General features: G+C 41.7%; 1 protein-coding gene across 1 annotated transcript in view; it reads right to left on the bottom strand.

Moving 5' to 3' along the window:
• Positions 1–1200: 1200 nt before the first annotated feature.
• Positions 1201–21679, bottom strand: part of TMEM120B (transmembrane protein 120B) — a 66623-nt gene continuing 46144 nt past the window's right edge. The window contains exon 12 of the mRNA XM_040416133.1: positions 1201–1934. Within this exon, the coding sequence (XP_040272067.1) occupies positions 1827–1934 (108 nt within the window). The 3' untranslated portion in view covers positions 1201–1826. The remainder of the gene's footprint in view (positions 1935–21679) is intronic.

Below are 21679 nucleotides of genomic sequence, written 5' to 3'. Positions count from 1 at the left end.
CCCCCCCCCCCCCCCCCCCCATACTGATGAGGAAGTGACTTCATAGTATACTATCCTATAGAAAAGTGCAGGACATGAAAAAAGACACTTTGGGTAACAAAACACTGCATTAATTTATTTTTATTTTTTAGGGGGGGGGCGGCACTAAAGAAACAAGGTGTGACAGTACTCAGTCTAGACCCCTTCTTGCTCACAAATTCAGCTAAAACCTATCTGCATGTGAAATTAGGATATGCCAACATTGTCTGTTAAAGATAACACTGTGAATGGATGATCTTCTTTATAATGTGTGAGCCAGTTCTCAGAGCATAGGAAATATACAGCACAGGTTCAGCAGCGGTGCTTGTACCATCCAATGTAACTGCTGATTTTGTAATGCTTTATTACTGAAAAAGTAGTCCACTTATTGGTATCATCACATCTATAAATGACATGCTATAAAACTTTTTCTTGGCACAATGAGCATAGCGTTTGTGAGATGGGGCTGTTTGAGAGTGTGTCACTATACCACAACTGTCAAGATGGGAATACCCCTTTCAATGGACATTTCTGTCAGAAAAGGGTATTTGTAATTTGTAGCAGTTTCTGAACTACTATACTATGGAAAACTAAATATATTTAATCATCCTTAGCCGTTAGCAGAGAGATAAAACTCCCATATAGTCTATTGTCAGTTTACTGCTGCTATGAGGGGAAAATGTTATCAGTTAGTATAATAGTAAGTGTAGAATTAGGATGACAGTTTAACAGTTCTCTTGTTAGGTGTAGATAAAGAAGCCCACAGAAAAGCATTGAACTTTTCAATGTAATGGATAATGCTCTAATTGAGTCACTCATCCTCTCTGGTCGGAGTGAGAAAGTAACAGGAGGCTGCAGTAAGAGTCCAAACAAAGGAGGAAGTTAGAGCCAGGACTGGAAGTAGAATACATTTGTTTCTGAACAAAATTATATTCTGAAAATTCGCCACCTATTTAACAGATTATTCATACATAGGCTGTTAGTTTTTTGTTTTTTTTTAAATGGTATTGTACAGCCACCCCCTATGACTGTCAAATGCAGGACCTATAACTTGTTAGTGGAAAAGCAAACTTTATTATCCAAAAACCAGAGGTGTAGGTGGCTATGACTTTTATTTTAAATTGCTCTTGACACAATGGGTGAGAATTCAAAACTGATACAAGGCAAAAGCAGAGCAGTTGCTAAATTTTCAGAGGTCCATTGAAAAAGATGCCATGTGGCTATGGCCAACTACTCCACTGTCCCCCTTGATAGACACCCACCATATGCTGTAAAGTTCTTACACACAGAACATAACTTTATTTACTATTTTCCCGGCCAAGTCCCCTACATTCTCACCTTCATGAACACGTATTGAATGATTCTGTAAACAGTATTCCCTTTTCACATAAATTCACTTGTCAAGTATTCAAGTGTAAATTGCCCTAATTAAGAAACAAATTAAATCAAAAGCAAAATGAGTCTGTCTTTATGGTTGATCACCTGAAGTAGCTGGACTTTGTGTATGCCTTTCATAGCCTGTCCAGATAACAGTGCCTAGTGGTTCAGATTTGCACAGTATTGTCCGTTGTGTGCAGTACGCACTGCAAGCAGCTTATGATAAGAGTGGCTCTTGCTGTCCCTCGGGGCATGGTATCACATTGCTTAGAAGCGCAAGGGAATCCTTTTGAAATTCCACTGCCTCTCCCAGAGAAACAGGGAGCAGCATGATTACTGTTACAGGTGGAGTCTGGAAGAGAAGCGTCAATCCACTTGTAGTGTATTTCATTGATTACGTAACAGTCAACAAGTCTAGGTTCGCATAGTCATCAAGGTTTCTTCTCCTTGTTTTTCTGAAACTTGGCATGGACCACCTTTAAAGTTGTCAGAAAGTTACCCAGGAAAAGTGCCAGAAAAGTGAGTGCCAGCACAAAAACCTACAAAATTCATATAAAAAAAGAAAATTAATGCATGATGTAACTCCACATAAGGCTAGTTTCACACTAGTGCTTGTACATTCAGCAGGGAACAGTCTGCCAGATCTCTGTATTCCGGCATTGCCAGAAGCTACAGCGATATCTGCCTGCTGGATGTACAAGCGCTAGTGTGAAACTAGCCCAAATGTATCGTATGCCACTGTGGCAGTTGTAAAGTAAACAAATGACAATAAGACATCATATAGTACATGACAAACTAAGGCCACTTTCACACTGGCGTTTATGGGTCTGCTTGTGAGATCCGTTTCAGGGCTCTCACAAGCAGCCCAAAACGTATCCGTTAAAGGGCTTCTGTCACCCCACTAAACTTTTTTTTTTTGTGTACTTATAATCCCTATCCTGCGACATCTATACATTGTTATTAATCATTTTTGTTCAGTAGATATTATAAAAGTACATTTTTTGACAGACGCCCTACTTGCTGGTAGACAGGTAATTAGCATATGTCAAAAAATGTACGTTTATAATATCTACTGAACGAAAATGATTAACAACAATGTATAGATATTGCAGGATATGGATTATAAGTACACAAAAAAAAAATTAGTTTAGTGGGGTGACAGAAGCCCTTTAAGCCCCAATGCATTCTAAATGGATAATGATCTGTTCAGAATGCATCAATTTAGTTGTTTTTTTTTTGTTTTTTTTAGACTGTCACTAAAACAGTGTTTTGGTGACAGTCTGACTATACGGAGCCAAATGGATCAGTCTTTCACTGATACAATATGGTGCAATTGAAAACGGATCCATCCCCCATTGACTTTTAATGTAAGTCAAGACGGATTTTTTTTTTTTGGGAATGAATAATGCAAACGGATCAGTTATGAACCGATACAAGCGTTTGCATTATTGGTGCAGATCAGTCTGTGCAGATACCAGACGGATCCGCACCAAATGTGAGTGTGAAAGTAGCCTAAGAAACTTAGAACCAGCCCCATACATCAAGATCTGCCCATTCATTGTTGGCTGTGTTAGATTTCTTCCAAGCTGGCAGCTCAGGAGCATTCAGCTTCTCTTCAGCTAGTGGCAGTTGAAGGATGGCACTGAACATGTGTGTCAACCTCAGTAAGCTGGACAGAGACTTTAGTTAAAGGGCAAACAGCAGGTATCTATACAGATAGATTTTAAGTTAATAACTCAGTGGTTCTACTACATTTTTAATTACAAAACTATTCAGATTTTTGGTCATGGGACAACCCCTTTAAACACTGGCCTTCTGGCTGTATCTGTGACCACAGAGTTATCTCCTTACAAACTGGAAGTTGAGGTCAGTAGAATGAATGTGGTGCATTTGCTACAAAAATGTCTGCGACAGTCCAATTCATACGAGTCAGGCTTACAGAAACACTTGTTTGCCACCAAAACTCCTCCATTCAGGTTAGGCTACACTCCCACAACCTAATTGTGGATGCAACAACATCTACCATATGTGAATTCATTCTAATTCAAATAGGTGCTTGGAAGAGAACAGGATGAGCATACATGATTCTACTGAAAATCCCCAAAATGTTCTACTTCACTCCATCTTGTAAAATATAGAACCATAGATTAAATACTACAGTGCAGTGGCCTCTTATACGTGCTAAACACTGCTATGTGGAAAGCACAAATTGCACACTCCCAATATGTATAGTTACTCATCCAGCTTTCCAGACACACCTGGTTCTAGGTTTTACTGGCTGCAGGTGTAACAGCCGTGTCACCCTGAGTGTTTGTACTAGATAGGTGTGCCCCGAGTCCTCTAATAATGCAGCCTCTGCCATCTCCTCCCTGGATCCACAGCAGCACCAGGGAAGAATGAGTCATGGTGCTTGGTGTTAAAAACATGGACACGTCTAATGGTATCCAGCAGCTGAATAAAGTCTTTACGACGTTGGATGGATCAGATTCTCACCCCACTCACTTTTGATAATCAACAGACACCCTTTGTGTGGCTTTACATGACATGCAGTAAAAATGTAAAGTGCAATACAGAAAAATATGCAGCTATCATACCCCTATTCATAAGTTATATACTGGTTTTAGCCACACTATCTTCCTGTCTTATTCTGCTTTTAATGGAGTATATGGCAGGTGTATACAGAACCAAATGCTGTTTGAAAAGCACTTACCCTATGTCCCACAACACTGGATTCACATGCAGCTTTTTTGCAGTTTAAATCTATTAAACCTTCATGAAATAACAGTACATCTGAGGAACATTTCAATTAAGCCTCTATGACAGCATTCAGCAACCTTCGGCACTCCAGATGTGTTGAAACTACGACTCCCAGCATGCTCCATTCACTTTTACGGGAGTCCTGAAAATAGCTAAGCAAGTGTGCATGCTGGGAGTCGTAGTTTCACCACAGCTGGAGTGCCGAAGGTTGCTGATCCCTGCTCTATGACATAGTTATGATTATGATCACAGGGGCACGGTGTCTGCACCTGTCCAATTACTGTTGGAGTCCAGCTCTGATGTACAGTTGCTCCTGGTTATTTAACCCACTAGATGCCATAGTGAATAGCAATATCTAGATAGTTAGACAGAGAAGGCTCCTTCTGTCCCCCTTGAATGTGCTGTGCCAAGGGCCATAGTATAATAGATTGCCTGTCAGTTGTAGATTGACAGGATGATGCCTTGGTATACAGTTCAGAGTACCCCAAAATGGTACCAATAAAATCTACAATTTTGTCCAAAAAAATTATAATAAAAAAAAAAGCAACATACAGCTATAGCAAAATGAAAATGTTATGGCTCTAGGAATGCAGTGACAAAACAATTTTTTTTCTATTTGTTATTACTGTGTGGAAATGGCAAAACAAAAACCTATAGGCAGTTGTATTGACCCATATAAAAAAAAAAACGAACATTAGTTGTGCTGTACACTGAAAAGTGCCAAATGCAAAAGCAGTGGTAGAATGTCCCCCCATAAAGAGCTAATAAAATGTAAAGTTATACTGTATGTACCCCAAAATAGTGCCATTGAAATATACAACTCATCCCATAAAAAGAAGCCCTCATACGACTATATCATGGAAAAAATAAAAGTTAAAGTTAGAGCTTTAAAGGGTTTCTACCACCTCATTGGACCTAATTAGCTGTCAGACACTAGCGATCTGCTAGTGTCTGCTCTACCTAACCATGCTATTCTAAGACCTTTGTGTGCAGCCGTTACACAAAAAAAAAAAAATTTTTTATTGCTATGCAAATGAGCCTCTAGGTCAGGGGTGCACAACCTGCGGGCCGCATGCGGCCCCCAGAGCCATGGTTTGCGGCCCCCGCCCCCATTGCTGGGCAGAAACTCAGCTGATCCTGCACAGAGCGCCGCACAGCAGATGGATCACAGTTTTTTCACTGTAGCAGGAGCGAAAAGGGTCCCTGGCTATTAGTGAGAGCGGGGAAGCCGAGGAGAAGACAGAAGCGCTTTATTAGTGCTTCTGCCTTCTCCTCTACAAGTGCTCTCTGTGTGGACCCCGCGATCACGTGATCGATGGGTGTCTCGGGAACAGAGGAGCGCTGCCCTGGTACAAAGCCTCCGCAGCAGGCTGGTTTCCCTGTAACTGAGGCTCCTTTGGATGCTCCAGTTACAGTGGAAAAGGTACAAAAAGTCACTTATTGTCTCCCAAAGGTCTTTCAGTGACCTCTTGGGGACAAATTGTGGTAAATATATTTAAAAAAAGCTACAATGATTTTAAAAAAATTGAAAACTAAAAAAAATAAAATATAAATAAGAGAAAAAATGTGGCACAATTTTTTAAAATAATAAATAAAATACAATAGAAAGGAAAAAGTGCTTAATAAGAGTGTTCACTGTCCCACAACAGTCTTTTTATGACCCCTTGGGGGACATATGTGGCAAAAATATATTTAAAAAAATTATAGAAAATTAAAAATAAAAAATACAATAAAATATTAATACATTTCAAATAGAAGTAAAAAATTAAAAGGAAAATGTGCAAAATTTAAAAAAGTGACAGTGTCCCCCAAGGTCTTTTTATGACCTCTTGGGGGGACATATTATGTAGCAGAAATATATTAAGTAAAAAAAAAAAAATACATAAAAGAGAAAACACCCACACCAATCAAAACGGTCACCATTACCGCCCCATTCACGTGAAACTTTTCATATTATATAGCAAAACGGCCTACACGAAATAGGGAACTAATTATAATAATTTATTTTGGTGTCAGTTTGCATATTTAAAGAATAAGGAGCTAGTTTGAAAATATATATACTTTAAAAACGTTTTGTACAGTTTCCCCCAAATAAAAATTGTTGCAAAAATTATTTTGGTATTCCAACAAATAAGATAATTACAACCATGACCAGTGTCTGGTCATTAAGGCCTGGTCATTCAAGTGTTAACCAATAGGCGCCTTCCCCACTAGCAAGGTAATGTTTGGGATTGGCAGGAAATGGTAATAACCAGTGAGCTCTGTCCTCTGCAGTGAAGGAAAAAGATGATTTATAAATAGGAGGCAGGATGGAAGGAAATGTCGCCACTTTTCTGATAAAAATTATTTTTAAACAGCAACTGCAGCATGGCCTCTGAAATAGAAGATTCATAATTATCTGCTCCACTCCGCTCTGGTCCTCTGCGCTGCCCCGATCTTCCGATTCCTGCTCGGTTTACACCTAACAGTGCATGGCCATGGTCACTTGCACGGCTCTAGTCAATGACTGGCTTCAGCAGTGACACGTTGCTTGTGGCCACATCACAGCGTAAGCCAGTCATTGGCTGGAGTGGTGTATGACTGTCCATGCACTGCCAGGTGTAAACATCGTAGGCAGTTCGAAGGACCGGAGCTGTGGGGAGCAGGTAAGTATAACTCTTCGGTTTCAGGGGCTATGCTGCAGCACGATATTTGGGACAATTACTGGGAACAAGTGTTCATAGGAGCGCTTATATCTGGCCAGTATAATCGTCCAGCTGATCAGTCGATAAACAAGGAATCGCTCATTTGTCGGCTGATTTGCATATTTTATCAGGATGAAAGATGTCCGATTATCTGCAGCACATCTCCCTGTGTAATCTAAATGAAGATGGAAGACTGTGGCAGCAATCACTCCTCCCCAGTCACTTTGCACTGGCTTGTGTAATAGGCAGATGAGCGCCGATCAACATTTTTTATTTGCGGCCCCTTGAAATAGAACGATGTGACAATGCGGCCCCCAGACCAAAAAAGGTTGTGCACCCCTGCTCTAGCTGCTATGGGGGCGTCTTTTCAGCACCTAGAGGCTCAGTCTACTCACCCTGTATTCCGCCCCACTCGTCCCTCCAGCCCGCCCATCTCTAGATTGCCAGCCTCCATCTCATCCATCGGCCTTATTCTCGCTCCTGCGCAGTGTGAGTCTGTATTCGGCGCAGGCGCAGTGACTGTCTGACCGGCCGGGTGTCGTCTGTTCGGGAGCGGTCAGACAGTCACTGCGCCTGCGCCGAATACAGACGCACACGGCGCAGGCGCAAGAATAAGGCCGAAGGATGAGATGGAGGCTGGTAATCTAGAGATGGGCGGGCTGGAGGGACAAGCGGGGCGGAATACAGGGTGAGTAGACGGAGCCTCTGAGCTGTCTCAACCCGAACTCCAGACTGGGCAGTGAAAGGGGGAACTACTGGTGCGGCTGAAGATGGGGGCTGCCAATCAGGGTTTGCCAACCCGAACCATTTGTAAGACAGGCTTGCTTTTTTTCTTGGGTAGTCTCAGGGAATACCCCCTAAATTTAGTTGACCAAATGGCAAGTAAGGGGGTATTCTTCTGAAGAGGCCTACAGACTTCTGACCCAGTCGGATGAGGAATGGGAACCCTCATCTGACAATCCAGTGGGTCAGAATACAAACCCAAATTTTTGGACGATGAGGTCCCCGATACCACCAGGCGTACCCGGCCTCGTGTTGCTAGACCACAGGTTGCGCATGATCCGCTTCAAGGGCAGCAGAGTGGGGCTGGCGTTGTCTGATTACGTGGCGAGGCATACACCAGCAGCGCAGCCCATCCTGGACCTAGTACCAGCACTGCCGTAGAACATGGTGAAGTGGCGAGCACCAGAAGGGCAGTTGAAGCTGGTACAGTGGCATATGCATTTGTTCCCCCGTCGCAGCCACCGCACAGACAGGCCCGTAGAGTCCCTGAGGTGCTGGCAAACCCTGATTGGCAGCCCCCATCTTCAGCCGCACCAGTAGTTCCCCCTTTCACTGCCCAGTCTGGAGTTCGGGTTGAGACAGCTCAGATCGGATCTGGGGTTTTTTGAGCTGTTCTTCACTGCGGAGCTCTTAGACTTAGTCGTGGCAGAAACAAACCGGTATGCCACTCAATTTATAGCCGCCAACCCGGGAAGCTTTTATGCCCAGACTTTCCGGTGGAAACCCGTCCAAGTTTCCGAATTTAAAACTTTTCTGGGCCTTCTCCTCAAGATGGGCCTGACAAAAAAGCATGAATTGCAGTCATATTGGTCCACGAACCCAATTCATCACATGCCCATGTGCTCTGCTGCCATGTCCAGGACACGATTTGAGACCATCCTGCGTTTCCTGCACTTTAGTGATAATAGCACCTTTCGTCCCAGAGGCCACCCAGCTTTTGACCGGCTCGACAAAATTCGGCCCCTCATAGACCACTTTAACACCAAATTTGCAGATTTGTATACCCCTGAGCAAAAAATCTGTGTAGACAAGTCCCTTATACATTTTACCAGGCGCCTTGGCTTCAAACAATATATCCCAAGCAAGCGTGCCCGGTATGGGGTCAAATTGTATAAGCTCTGTGAAAGGGCCACAGGCTATACGCACAAATTTCGAGTCTATGAGGGTAAAGATCAGACCCTGGAGCCGGTCGGTTGCCCTGACTACCTGGGGAGCAGTGGGAAGACAGTCTGGGACTTGGTGTCACCCTTATTTGGCAAGGGGTACCACCTTTATGTGGACAATTTTTACACAAGTGTGCCCCTCTTCAGGCATTTGTTTCTAGAACAGATTGGCTGCTGTGGCACCGCGCAACCTAGTCGCCGGGGCTTCCCCTAACAGCTCGTTACCACCCGTCTTGCAAGGGGGGAGAGGGCTGCCTTGTGTAACGAAGAACTGCTTGCGGTGAAATGGAGAGACAAGCATGACGTTTACATGCTCTCCTCCATTCACGCAGACACGACAATCCAAATTGAACGAGCAACTGGAACCATTAAAAAGCCCCGTGTCCACGACTATAATTTGCTTATGGGAGGGGTGGACTTCAATGACCAGATGTTGGCTCATTATTTACTCTCCAGCAGGACCAGACGCTGGTATAAGAAGGTGTCTGTATACCTAATTCAATTGGCTATGTACAATAGTTTTGTTCTCTACAGTAAGGCTGGGAGAACAGGATCCTTCCTCAAATTTCAGGAAGAGATCGAGAACCTCCTGTATCCAGGAGGTTCCGTGGCCCCATCCACCAGTGTAGTGAGCCGTCTACACGAGCGACATTTCCCCAATGTCGTTGCTGGTACCTCAAACCAAGCGCCAGCCCGAAAAAGATGTGTCTGTAGCAGGAGTGGAATAAGGCATGACACCCGCTATTTCTGTCCTAACTGCCCTGACCACCCTGCCCTATGCTTAGGGGAGTGTTTCCGGAAGTACCACACACAGGTACACTTAGTATAGGGATTGCATGACACAGGACAGGCACACAGGGGTCTTAGGGCGCTTTCACTCACAGCTGCTGCAAACCTCTCCTTTCACCTGGGACAAAGTGCATAATGTACTTTGCCACATCTCTGGGCGATTTGCGCTTTGCACATTGTCCCATGGGGAAGGAGAGGTTTGTCCTATAAAAAGGTAAAAAATAATAAAAATCGCAGGTAAGCAAAAAAGTTAATGTTCCGTTTCAAATGTTATATAAAGTTAATAAATTTATTGTGTTGAGGCTTTTTTTTTTTTTTTTTTACCTTCTAGGTGGACAAACCAATAAACCAGCTGCAGCACTGATGTGCATTCTGACAGAAGCATTGCGCTGCTGTCAGATTACACAAAAGTCTGTGTATGCGGCGCTGCAAGACGAGATTTCTCCTCTGCAGTAAAAAAGATACATTTGCCGAGGCTTATGAGCTGAGGGGCGGTGTTCATATGCTTTGGCAAACACTTTGTATATAAAAAATAATTCCGGCAATGATTTATTTATCCACATCGATTGATGTGAATGGAGAAATCTGGTTTGCCAGGGCATACGAGCTGAGTGGGTTTGGATGTTGGGCGGAGCTCCTACGTCCTGGCAGACGCCTTTCCCCTCTCTTTTTTGCACATTTTTCGGAAGAGATTTTTTTTTTTATCCACATTGATCGATGCGAATCAAGAAATCTGTGCCGTTAATTTTTTCTTTCAGCCCAGAGGCTGAACGGAAAAAAAAAATTATAATATATATATATATATATATATATATATATACACACACACACACACACAGTGGAGGAAATAATTATTTGACCCCTCACTGATTTTGTAAGTTTGTCCAATGACAAAGAAATGAAAAGTCTCAGAACAGTATCATTTCAATGGTAGGTTTATTGTAACAGTGGCAGATAGCACATCAAAAGGAAAATCGAAAAAATAACTTTAAATAAAAGATAGCAACTGATTTGCATTTCATTGAGTGAAATAAGTATTTGAACCCTCTAACAAAAAAAGACTTAATACTTGGTGGAAAAACCCTTGTTTGCAAGCACAGAGGTCAAACGTTTCTTGTAATTGATGACCAAGTTTGCGCACATTTTAGGAGGAATGTTGGTCCACTCCTCTTTGCAGATCATCTCTAAATCCCTAAGGTTTCGAGGCTGTCTCTGTGCAACTCTGAGCTTGAGCTCCCTCCATAGGTTTTCGATTGGATTAAGGTCCGGAGACTGACTAGGCCACTCCATGACCTTAATGTGCTTCTTCTTGAGCCACTCCTTTGTTGCCTTTGCTGTATGTTTTGGGTCATTGTCGTGCTGGAACACCCATCCACGACCCATTTTCAGTTTCCTGGCAGAGGGAAGGAGGTTGTCGCTCAGGATTTCACGATACATGGCTCCGTCCATTTTCCCGTTTATGCGAATAAGTTGTCCTGTGCCCTTAGCAGAAAAACACCCCCAAAGCAAAATGTTTCCACCCCCATGCTTGACGGTGGGGACGGTGTTTTGGGGGTCATAGGCAGCATTTTTCTTCCTCCAAACACAGCGAGTTGAGTTAATGCCAAAGAGCTCTATTTTGGTCTCATCAGACCACAGCACCTTCTCCCAGTCACTCTCTGAATCATTCAGGTGTTCATTGGCAAACTTCAGACGGGCCTGCACATGTGCCTTCCTGAGCAGGGGGACCTTGCGAGCCCTGCAGGATTTTAATCCATTGCGGTGTAATGTGTTTCCAATGGTTTTCTTGGTGACTGTGGTCCCTGCTAATTTGAGGTCATTAACTAACTCCTCCCGTGTAGTTCTAGGATGCTTTTTCACCTTTCTCAGAACCATTGACACCCCACGAGGTGAGATCTTGCGTGGAGCCCCAGAGCGAGGTCGATTGATGGTCATTTTGTGCTCCTTCCATTTTCGAACAATCGCACCAACAGTTGTCACCTTCTCTCCCAGCTTCTTGCTAATGGTTTTGTAGCCCATTCCAGCCTTGTGCAGGTCTACAATTTTGTCTCTGACATCCTTGGACAGCTCTTTGGTCTTTCCCATGTTGGAGAGTTTGGAGTCTGCTTGATTGATTGATTCTGTGGACAGGTGTCTTTTATACAGGTGACTAGTTAAGACAGGTGTCCTTAATGAGGGTGACTAATTGAGTAGAAGTGTCTAACCACTCTGTGGGAGCCAGAACTCTTAATGGTTGGTAGGGGTTCAAATACTTATTTCACTCAATGAAATGCAAATCAGTTGCTATCTTTTATTTAAAGTTATTTTTTCGATTTTCCTTTTGATGTGCTATCTGCCACTGTTACAATAAACCTACCATTGAAATGATACTGTTCTGAGACTTTTCATTTCTTTGTCATTGGACAAACTTACAAAATCAGTGAGGGGTCAAATAATTATTTCCTCCACTGTATGTATGTATATATATATATATATCTCTCTCTATCTATCTCTCTCATTACCCGTATCTATTTCCGCTAACTTGTGCCAAAAAAAGAAAAATCTGAACTCACCATGCCCCTCACGGAATACCTTGGGGTGTCTTCTTTCCAAAATGGGGTCACATGTGGGGTATTTATACTGCCCTGGCATTTTAGGGGCCCTAAAGCATGAGAAGAAGTCTGGAATCCAAAGGTCTAAAATTGCCCTCCTAAAAGGTACTCATTGGAATTTGGGCCCCTTTGCGCACCTAGGCTGCAAAAAAGTGTCACACGTGGTATCGCCGTACTCCGGAGAAGTAGGGCAATGTGTTTTGGGGTGTATTTTTACATATACCCATGCTGGGTGAGAGAAATATCTCTGTAAAAGATAACTTTTCCCATTACAAAGTTGTCATTTTACAGAGATATTTATCTCACCCAGCATGGGTATATGTAAAAATACACCCCAAAACACATTGCGCTACTTCTCCTGAGTACGGCGATACCACATGTGTGACACTTTTTTGCAGCCTAGGTGCGCAAAGCGGCCCAAATTCCAATGAGTACCTTTACGATTTTACAGGGCATTTTTTACGCATTTGGATTCCAAACTACTTCTCACGCTTTAGGTCCCCTAAAATGCCAGGGCAGTATAAATACCCCACAAGTGACCCCATTTTGGAGGGGCATGGCGAGTTAATGTAAAATTTTAGTTTTTGTCACAAGTTAGTAGAATATGAGACTTTGTAAGAAATAAAAAAATCATCATTTTCCGCTAACTTGTGACAAAAAATAAAAACTTCCATGAACTCACTATGCCCATCAGCGAATACCTTAGGGTGTCTACTTTCCGAAATGGGGTCATTTGTGGGGTGTTTCCACTGTCTGGGCATTGTAGAACCTCAGGAAACATGACAGGTGCTCAGAAAGTCAGAGCTGCTTCAAAATGTGGAAATTCACAATTTGAAAGATTTTACAACAGAAAGTGAAAAATTACATTTTTTTTGCAACAATTTCGGTCAATTTTGATTAATATCAAAAAAAGTAAAAATGTCAGCAGCAATGAAATACCACCAAATGAAAGCTCTATTAGTGAGAAGAAAAGAAGGTAAAATTCATTTGGGTGGTAAGTTGTATGACCGAGCAATAAACCGTGAAAGTAGTGTAGTGCAGAATTGTAAAAAGTGGTCTGGTCATTAAAGGGAACCTGTCACCAGGATTTTGTGCATAGAGCTGGGGACATGGCCGCTAGCACATCTGCAATATCCATTCCCCATAGCTCTCTGTGCTTTTATTGTGTTGAAAAACCATTTTGATCCATATGCAAATGAACCTGATATGAGTCCTGTGTCCGGAGAGGAGTCCAATTTTCTGAGCGCAGCACCGCCCCGCGTCCTCTGAATCTCCTCCTTGCTGGCTGACGTCACAGAGCTGGAGCGCCGAAATCTCGCGATGCGCGAGCTAGGGTCCATTCACACGTCCGTAATTTGGGTCCGCATTCGTTCCGCAATTTGCGGACCCATTCACTTTCAATGGGGCTGGAACGGATGCAAATACACATTTCCTGGATCCGCATTTTCGGGATCTGCAATTTCGTTCCTGCAATTGCGGACCAGAAAAGGCATTTTCTATTATAGTAGAAAAAGTGGATTGCGCTGCAGGAGAGTATACTAGAAATGATCAAAGTCACAGAGTTATTTTCTTCCTATGTAAATCTTCAAAAATGCAAAAAATACCTAAAAGTTTGTGAGGATTATCTTAAAAACAAAATATATAAATGGAAATCGACGGTCAATATGGAACATAAAGGATTGATAGAAGTAGATGTAGATACATCTGAGAACGTTTATGGGAACCGCAAACAGAATGAAAGAATCAATATCAGAAGTCATACACAACATCCTCCATCTTTGATGGGAAATGGCGAGTTTAATAATAGGAGCTTTTATGAAGAGCAGCCAAAAGATTGGTATGCTCCCACGAGGTGGGAGAATGAATATACACCACGTTTTAACCCAAAATTATCAATTTTATAAATATAACCAATATAACACAGGAGCACCTTATACATACAATCATAGGGGACATTTTAATGCACCTATTCAGAATAGGAATAGGAATAATTATCCTACTAGGGACCAATTAAGATTAAATAATTGTAAAGATCCTCCTAAAAATAAGAAGGGTTTTAACCCTGCTAAAGTAGGACTATCTGACCATCTTAGTGTAGATGAAAATAGACCAAGTAGTATAGAGCCAAAAGAACAAAATCAGAAGGATGAGGAAGGTGTTAAAAACACTAATCAACGATTATTAAAGATGAAAACCCATCCACCTCAAACCACCATGCAGCAACTTTGAGCCAAAATTTTCCCCATCAGAGTATACGAGGGGTGCAGAGGGATCCCCAAATGGAAAAAATGATAGTAACATCGAATTTGCCTCAAAAAAGAACACCATTAAAAAGAGGCTACACCGAGGACAGAGGTTGCAGAAGGGGAAAGGAATCAGATTCAGAAAGGCAAAAAATGCAAAGGGACACAATAGGAATATTTAACTTAAGTAAATATTTGCTCTCAGAAGAAGAAAAAAACGTGTTACAAAAGGGGCTGAAATTTGCTCCTAGTAGTGGGATCAATAAATTTAGCCTTTCTAGACATCCATAAATTCATTAGGAAATTGAACATAGCAAAATATCATCTCAATATCCAGCCCCCGCAGGTAAAAAATAGTGAGAATAGTGAAAATATGGTAGGGGTCGTACACACAGACTTTCGAAATAAATCGAAATTCTGTCCTAGGAATAAAAATAATGTGTATAGATGCCTTCAAGAGGAGCCTTTTAAATGGTTTAGAGAACATTAACAGCAAACCAATAAAATATAATCTTTCTTATAAAGAAAAAGAGGCTCTGAAAAAACTTGAAAAAAAAATGACCAAATGGTCATAAAACCTGCCGATAAGGGAGGGGGGGGGGGTGGTTCTTATGGATGTAGAGCAGTATATGGCAGAAATGAACAGATTATTGTCTGACAAAGACACTTATCTGGTACTTAAGAATAATCCATTAAATGTCTATAAAAAAAGAACTTGACATTATACTTGAGAGGTTTAGAGAATTATGTTCTAAACAAAAAAGAATTTGAATATCTTTCTATAAAAAATCCGGTTACGCCGGTAATATATTTCCTACCGAAAATACATAAAGATCCCATACACCCTCCTGGAAGACCCATTGTTTCAGGGATTGATTCCCTGAACAGTAGAGTCTCAGAATACATTGACTATTTTTTGCAAAAACATGTTATAATCGCCCCATCATATTTGAAAAATTCTGCTAGTGTCATCAGTTTGATTGAAGAAATAGGATCACTGCAAGGTACCATATGGTTAGCCACGGTCAATGTCTCCTCTCTATATACCTGTATACCGCAAGATCTAGGTATAAAGGGGAGTGAGGGAGGCACTTGACCATGATATACAGATGGGGACAGCACAAAAAGACTTTGTTCTGGATTGTGTAACTTTCTGCCTCACCCATAACTATTTTCTACATAATGACCAGTTCTATCTCCAGCACTCTGGCGTGGCGATGGGGGCGAAATTCACCCCAAGCCTGGCAAATTTATTCATGACCATGTGGGAAAGGGAGAGAATAGACACAATCCTCGACAAAGATCTGGGAAAGGGGCGCCTATTAATTTGGCGCAGATACATCGATGACTGTCTCCTTATCTGGTCAGGTGAAAAAGAGGGGCTTGAGTCCTTTATAGTTGATATTAACAAGAATTTTTTCAACCTCAAGTTTACCAGCCAAATTAGCGACACTTCTGTCGATTTTTTGGATTTAGTTATCTTTTTTGAGGACAATAGGCTCAAAACCAAAACCTTTTTTAAAATTGTGGATGTTAACACCTATATAGAATTGAATAGCTGCCATCATCCTTCTTGGCTCAGAAACATCCCCAAAAGTCAGTTCCAACGGATATTGAGGAATTGCACCAAATTGGAAGACTATAAGGAACAGGGAAGAATGATCAAAACTAGATTCCTCCAAAAAGGATATCAAGAAGATCATTTGGATGACTGTATAAAAGCAATAGAAGATAAGCGGCAAGTTACCCCGATTATAGGTGATATAAGAAGTGAGGACAAAAATAGTGAAGGAAAAAAGATAGATTCCAGATATAGGTTCATAACACAATACAACAACCAAGCGGGTTTTATCAAACAGATGATTAATAAAAACTGGCACATACTTCAGAATGATCCGGTTTTGAATAAGGATCTCCCAGAAAAACCTTTTTTAGTTTTTAAAAGAGCTAGCAATTTAACAAACAAGCTAGTACATAGCGCTAGCTTTGCTACCAATAAAAAACATCCTTTTGCGCATAGGAGTAAATTCACATGGTGCGGTTTTTGCATACCTTGCAAAAACAGCATCTTTAAAGATCGAAAGATTTGTGTGGACTCCGTAGTATCTAATAAAAGAATAGGTAGTAGTTTTAAAATAAAAGGCAATCTGTCATGCAATAATGTGGGTGTCATATATCTGTTAGAGTGCCCTTGTGGCCTCCAATATGTGGGCAGAACCACACGTAGTTTAAAGACCCTAGTGCAAGAACATATCCGAAATATTAAAAAGGGTCTGGAGACCCATAGTGTCTCCCTTCACTTTAAAATTCACCACCAAAAAAATCCCAGAGGGCTCCTTTTTACCGGTATTGAGCTGGTCCGTACCCCTATACGGGGGGGGGGAGGGATTTCATTTCAATACTGAATAAAAGGGAGGTGGAATGGATGTTTCTTTTAAACACCATCCAACCCCAGGGTCTTAATATAGAATGCGATGTACAGTAAATGCTTGCATAGTTTAAATTGAGGATGTTTCTACAAGAGGTTTGTGCTTTTATGATAGTAAGCTATTGGTCCCGAGATGATTGTATCTATTTGTGTTTATTTATTTATTTATTTTTTTAAAAAGAGAAATTACTTTATTTTAAAAGTTTTTTAGTAATCACAACTCTTTCAAGTTGTATACCCGTCTATTTGCGGGAGAGGCAGCATTTTTGTGTCTATTTATATATTTTAGATGTGGTCTATATTTGTTGTAAGTTCTATGACGCCCAACAAGGGAGGTACTCTGGATCTTCATGATCCTTTTTATTCAGCTGCATGTAATTAGGAACACACGCCCCAGACGAAGCATTATGGCGAAACCCGGGTCGGGCACCTTATACCTGTTTTAAATTTGCTCCAAAACTTCTGTTTGTGAGTATAATAAATCCATTTTTATTCAACCTTGTGGTATATACTTCACCATTGGCTGATATCTTTCCTTCTGAGACGCTGAGGAGTGCAAAGTTTGACATTCTGCCTAAAGTGGTTTTACCTGGAGATCCAGCCTGTGCCTGTGGAAACGATTCAAGATTCTATTCATCCGTCGGGTCTGGTGAACTGCAGCTGAGGTGTGCAGCTCCTGGGTCCTTGATAGCGCTGAGCCGGCTCTCTATACTTATTACCATCTGAGTTTTGTGAGTATAACCTGTATTTAGGTTGCACTCTGTTTGAAGTTACTACACCATCGTGCGGTCTCTATTTTATTTCAGAATTCTAGATCCCAGTTTGTGTTTGATGTTCATGGATGAATCCTTTTGACTGAAGATTTACAGAGGAAGAAAATAACTCTGTGACTTTGATTATTTCTAGTATACTCTCCTGCAGCGCAATCCACTTTTTCTTCTATTTCATTGTATGGACTTTTGCTCACTTGCATCCAGGATTTTGCAGCGCCATCTAGCAGCCCATGTCCCCAGCTCTATGCAAAAAAAACCTGGTGACAGGTTCCCTTTAAGGGGTTTTAAGCTAGGGGAGCTGAGGTGGTTAATGCCAAAATAGACATAGTACTATAAGAGGACTTTATCGGTCCAAACATTCTGAACTAAGTGTCATGATCTGTACAGCAGCGCCCAGGGATCTCACTGCACTTATCCCTGGGCGCCGCTCTAAACCCGAAAGAGAAGACGTCATTGGCGCAGGCACTCTGAGGAAGCGAGCGTCCTCCTCTCAGAGCGCCTGCGCCGAATGAAGACACGTAAGGCGCAGGATTTGAAATGCTGACAGGGCCAGCCGGAGGAGGAGAGCGTTCGCTGGCCCTGTCAATCAACAGGAGGAAGGGGGTGTTTTTTTAAAAGGAGGATGCAGCAGTAATTTGCATATTTTAAAAGCTCGATTTTTAATGAAACAAAGCCACAGAACAAGGTAAGAGCCCTATATAGGGAATAGTCGTACAATAAGGATTTTAATATGGCCAAAAATGAGTTTTTTGGGGGGGGGGGGGGGGGGTGACAGAAGCCCTTTAAGCGGCCCCACAAAAAACTAAAGCAGAACATGTCCTGTTCTTGTCAGTTTTGCCGACAAGGATAGGACAGTTCTACAGAAGGCAGGACATTCCGCTCCGCAACACAAGCAGCCGGTATCAGTGTCTAGTGGACACGCAATTGCAGACCTACAAAAAAGGTCTGTCTGTGTGCATGAGCTCTTATTTCAAGCATCTGTACTGCTCATTTTTCATCTATTTGTGTCACTTTCGTCAGAGATCCATTATTTTGGATGGGAGAAAAAGTCCTCCTCGCAGGACTTTTTCGTTTCCACAATAATGGATCACTGGCAGAACTTACAAATGGATGCAAAATGGGCACAATGGATGCGCCAAATAAAGGATCAGTCCGTTTCTTTCCTGCTCTTCTGATGGATCAGAAGACTGGAAAATAAAAAACTGATGTGAATGCGGCCTGATGTTTTTCCCCATACCAAATATGTTATTTATGGCATTTGCTTGAACAACTAACTGAGGATGACTTTTTTTTTAGGCGTTTTGTTCCCTTTAAAGGAGATAGAAAACACCTGAATTAAATGCCTTTTGGCTCAACATGCTATAAACTCACAACTTGAAAGTGTACAGTCGTGGCCAAAAGTTTTGAGAATGACACAAATATTAGTTTTCACGAAGTTTGCTGCTAAACTGCTTTTAGATCTTTGTTTCAGTTGTTTCTGTGATGTAGTGAAATATAATTACACGCACTTCATACGTTTCAAAGGCTTTTATCGACAATTACATGACATTTATGCAAAGAGTCAGTATTTGCAGTGTTGGCCTTTCTTTTTCAGGACCTCTGCAATTCGACTGGGCATGCTCTCAATCAACTTCTGGGCCAATTCCTGACTGATAGCAACCCATTCTTTCATAATCACTTCTTGGAGTTTGTCAGAATTAGTGGGTTTTTGTTTGTCCACCCGCCTCTTGAGGATTGACCACAAGTTCTCAATGGGATTAAGATCTGAGGAGTTTCCAGGCCATGGACCCAAAATGTCAACGTTTTGGTCCCTGAGCCACTTAGTTATCACTTTTGCCTTATGGCACGGTGCTCCATCGTGCTGGAAAATGCATTGTTCTTCACCAAACTGTTGTTGGATTAAGTTGCTGTTGGAGGGTGTTTTGGTACCATTCTTTATTCATGGCTGTGTTTTTGGGCAAAATTGTGAGTGAGCCCACTCCCTTGGATGAGAAGCAACCCCACACATGAATGGTCTCAGGATGCTTTACTGTTGGCATGACACAGGTAGCACTCACCTTTTCTTCTCCGGACAAGCCTTTTTCCAGATGCCCCAAACAATCGGAAAGAGGCTTCATCGGAGAATATGACTTTGCCCCAGTCCTCAGCAGTCCATTCACCATACTTTCTGCAGAAGATCAATCTGTCCCTGATGTTTTTTTTGGAGAGAAGTGGCTTCTTTGCTGCCCTTCTTGACACCAGGCCATCTTCCAAAAGTCTTTGCCTCACTGTGCGTGCAGATGCGCTCACACCTGCCTGCTGCCATTCCTGAGCAAGCTCTGCACTGGTGGCACTCCGATCCTGCAGCTGAATCCTCTTTAGGAGACGATCCTGGCGCTTGCTGGACTTTCTTGGACGCCCTGAAGCCTTCTTAACAAGAATTGAACCTCTTTCCTTGAAGTTCTTGATGATCTTATAAATTGTTGATTGAGGTGCAATCTTAGTAGCCACAATATCCTTCCCTGTGAAGCCATTTTTATGCAACGCAATGATGGCTGCACGAGTTTCTTTGCAGGTCACCATGGTTCACAAAGGAAGAACAATGATTTCAAGCATCACCCTCCTTTTAACATGTCAAGTCTGCCATTTTAACCCAATCAGCCTGACATTGATCTCCAGCCTTGTGCTCGTCAACATTCTCACCTGGGTTAACAAGACGATTACTGAAATGATCTCAGCAGGTCCTTTAATGACAGCAATGAAATGCAGTGGAAAGTTTTTTTGGGGATTAAGTTAATTTTCATGGCAAAGAAGGACTATGCAATTCATCTGATCACTCTTCATAACATTCTGGAGTATATGCAAATTGCTATTATAAAAACTTAAGCAGCAATTTTTCCAATTTTCCAATATTTATGTAATTCTCAACTTTTGGCCATGACTGTACATATGCATAAAATTGCATGTCCTGCATTTCATATTTACCATACTGTCAACTAACATCTGGAATTGGTGATTTTCAAAAGAAAAAAGAAAAAAAAATGGCAGAAAGAATCAAAATGTGCAAAAACCGCCACAAATGAAGAAAAAAAAATTGAAAAATGCCAATAAAAACTATTTTTAAATCCACCTTCAGACACAAAGGTCTCCTAAAAAATAAAGTTAAAGACTTCACATATGCCACATTTTATTGAGAAATACAGCACTGATTGTATATAGAAAGCATAATCATGTTAAAAGATCATACAATATTAAACCAATAAAAGGGTGCATTATCTTTAATAAGACAAGCAAAACCTGACTGCTGTGAAATGTAACTAAAGATGAGCGAATTTCATATTCTGAAATTCGTTTACTCTTTGTTTACTGGTAAAAGGTGAATTGCGTTATGGATTCCATTACCACGGACCATAACGCAATTCTATGACAGAATGCCTTTAGAGGCATTCAAGCATAATAGAAATCAAAGGGCTGCAAAACGGATCCATTCCGTTTCTGTTATGCAGGGAAGTAGTCACCTTCATAACCTGAAATTTGCTCATCTCTAAATGTAACCATACAGCACTACCATATACTTTTTTTAAATGGAAAAACTAGATTTTTGTACTTACTGTAAAATCTGTTTCTCTTACGTTTATTGGGCTCCTCACTCTTCAGCTATACTCTTTCTACAGGGACCAAGCTAAATCAGTTAGTGCAAAAGCAGTAGGAGAAGCCAGAGACAAGAAATCACACTATGTACAAACACGGAACCACACAGGCCCGAAAAGGCCCTTAAACAAAAGAATTGGTGGAGGCTGTGTCCCGCAATGAACGGAAAGGGAAACTGATTTTACAGCAAGTACAAAAATCTAGTTCTCAGCAGACGCAAAAGGTGTGCACTCTAGAAAACTTGGAAAAAGTATGCAAAGACAACCAAGTAGCCGCCTTACACACCTGGAGGGCAGAAGCCCCATGATGCACCGTCCAAGAGGCCCCCACTGCCTGAGCCAAATGAGCAGTCACCAGGAAGGGCACGGCCCGGTCATCAACGCAGTACGCTTGCACAATAGCCAAACAAATCCATCGGAAAATGAAAATGTTTGACGCTGCCA

Source organism: Bufo bufo, chromosome 2, assembly GCF_905171765.1.
Source record: "Bufo bufo chromosome 2, aBufBuf1.1, whole genome shotgun sequence".
NCBI lineage: Eukaryota > Metazoa > Chordata > Amphibia > Anura > Bufonidae > Bufo > Bufo bufo.
The sequence above is the reverse complement of the archived record's forward strand: the minus strand, read 5'-3'. Positions and strand labels throughout refer to the sequence as shown.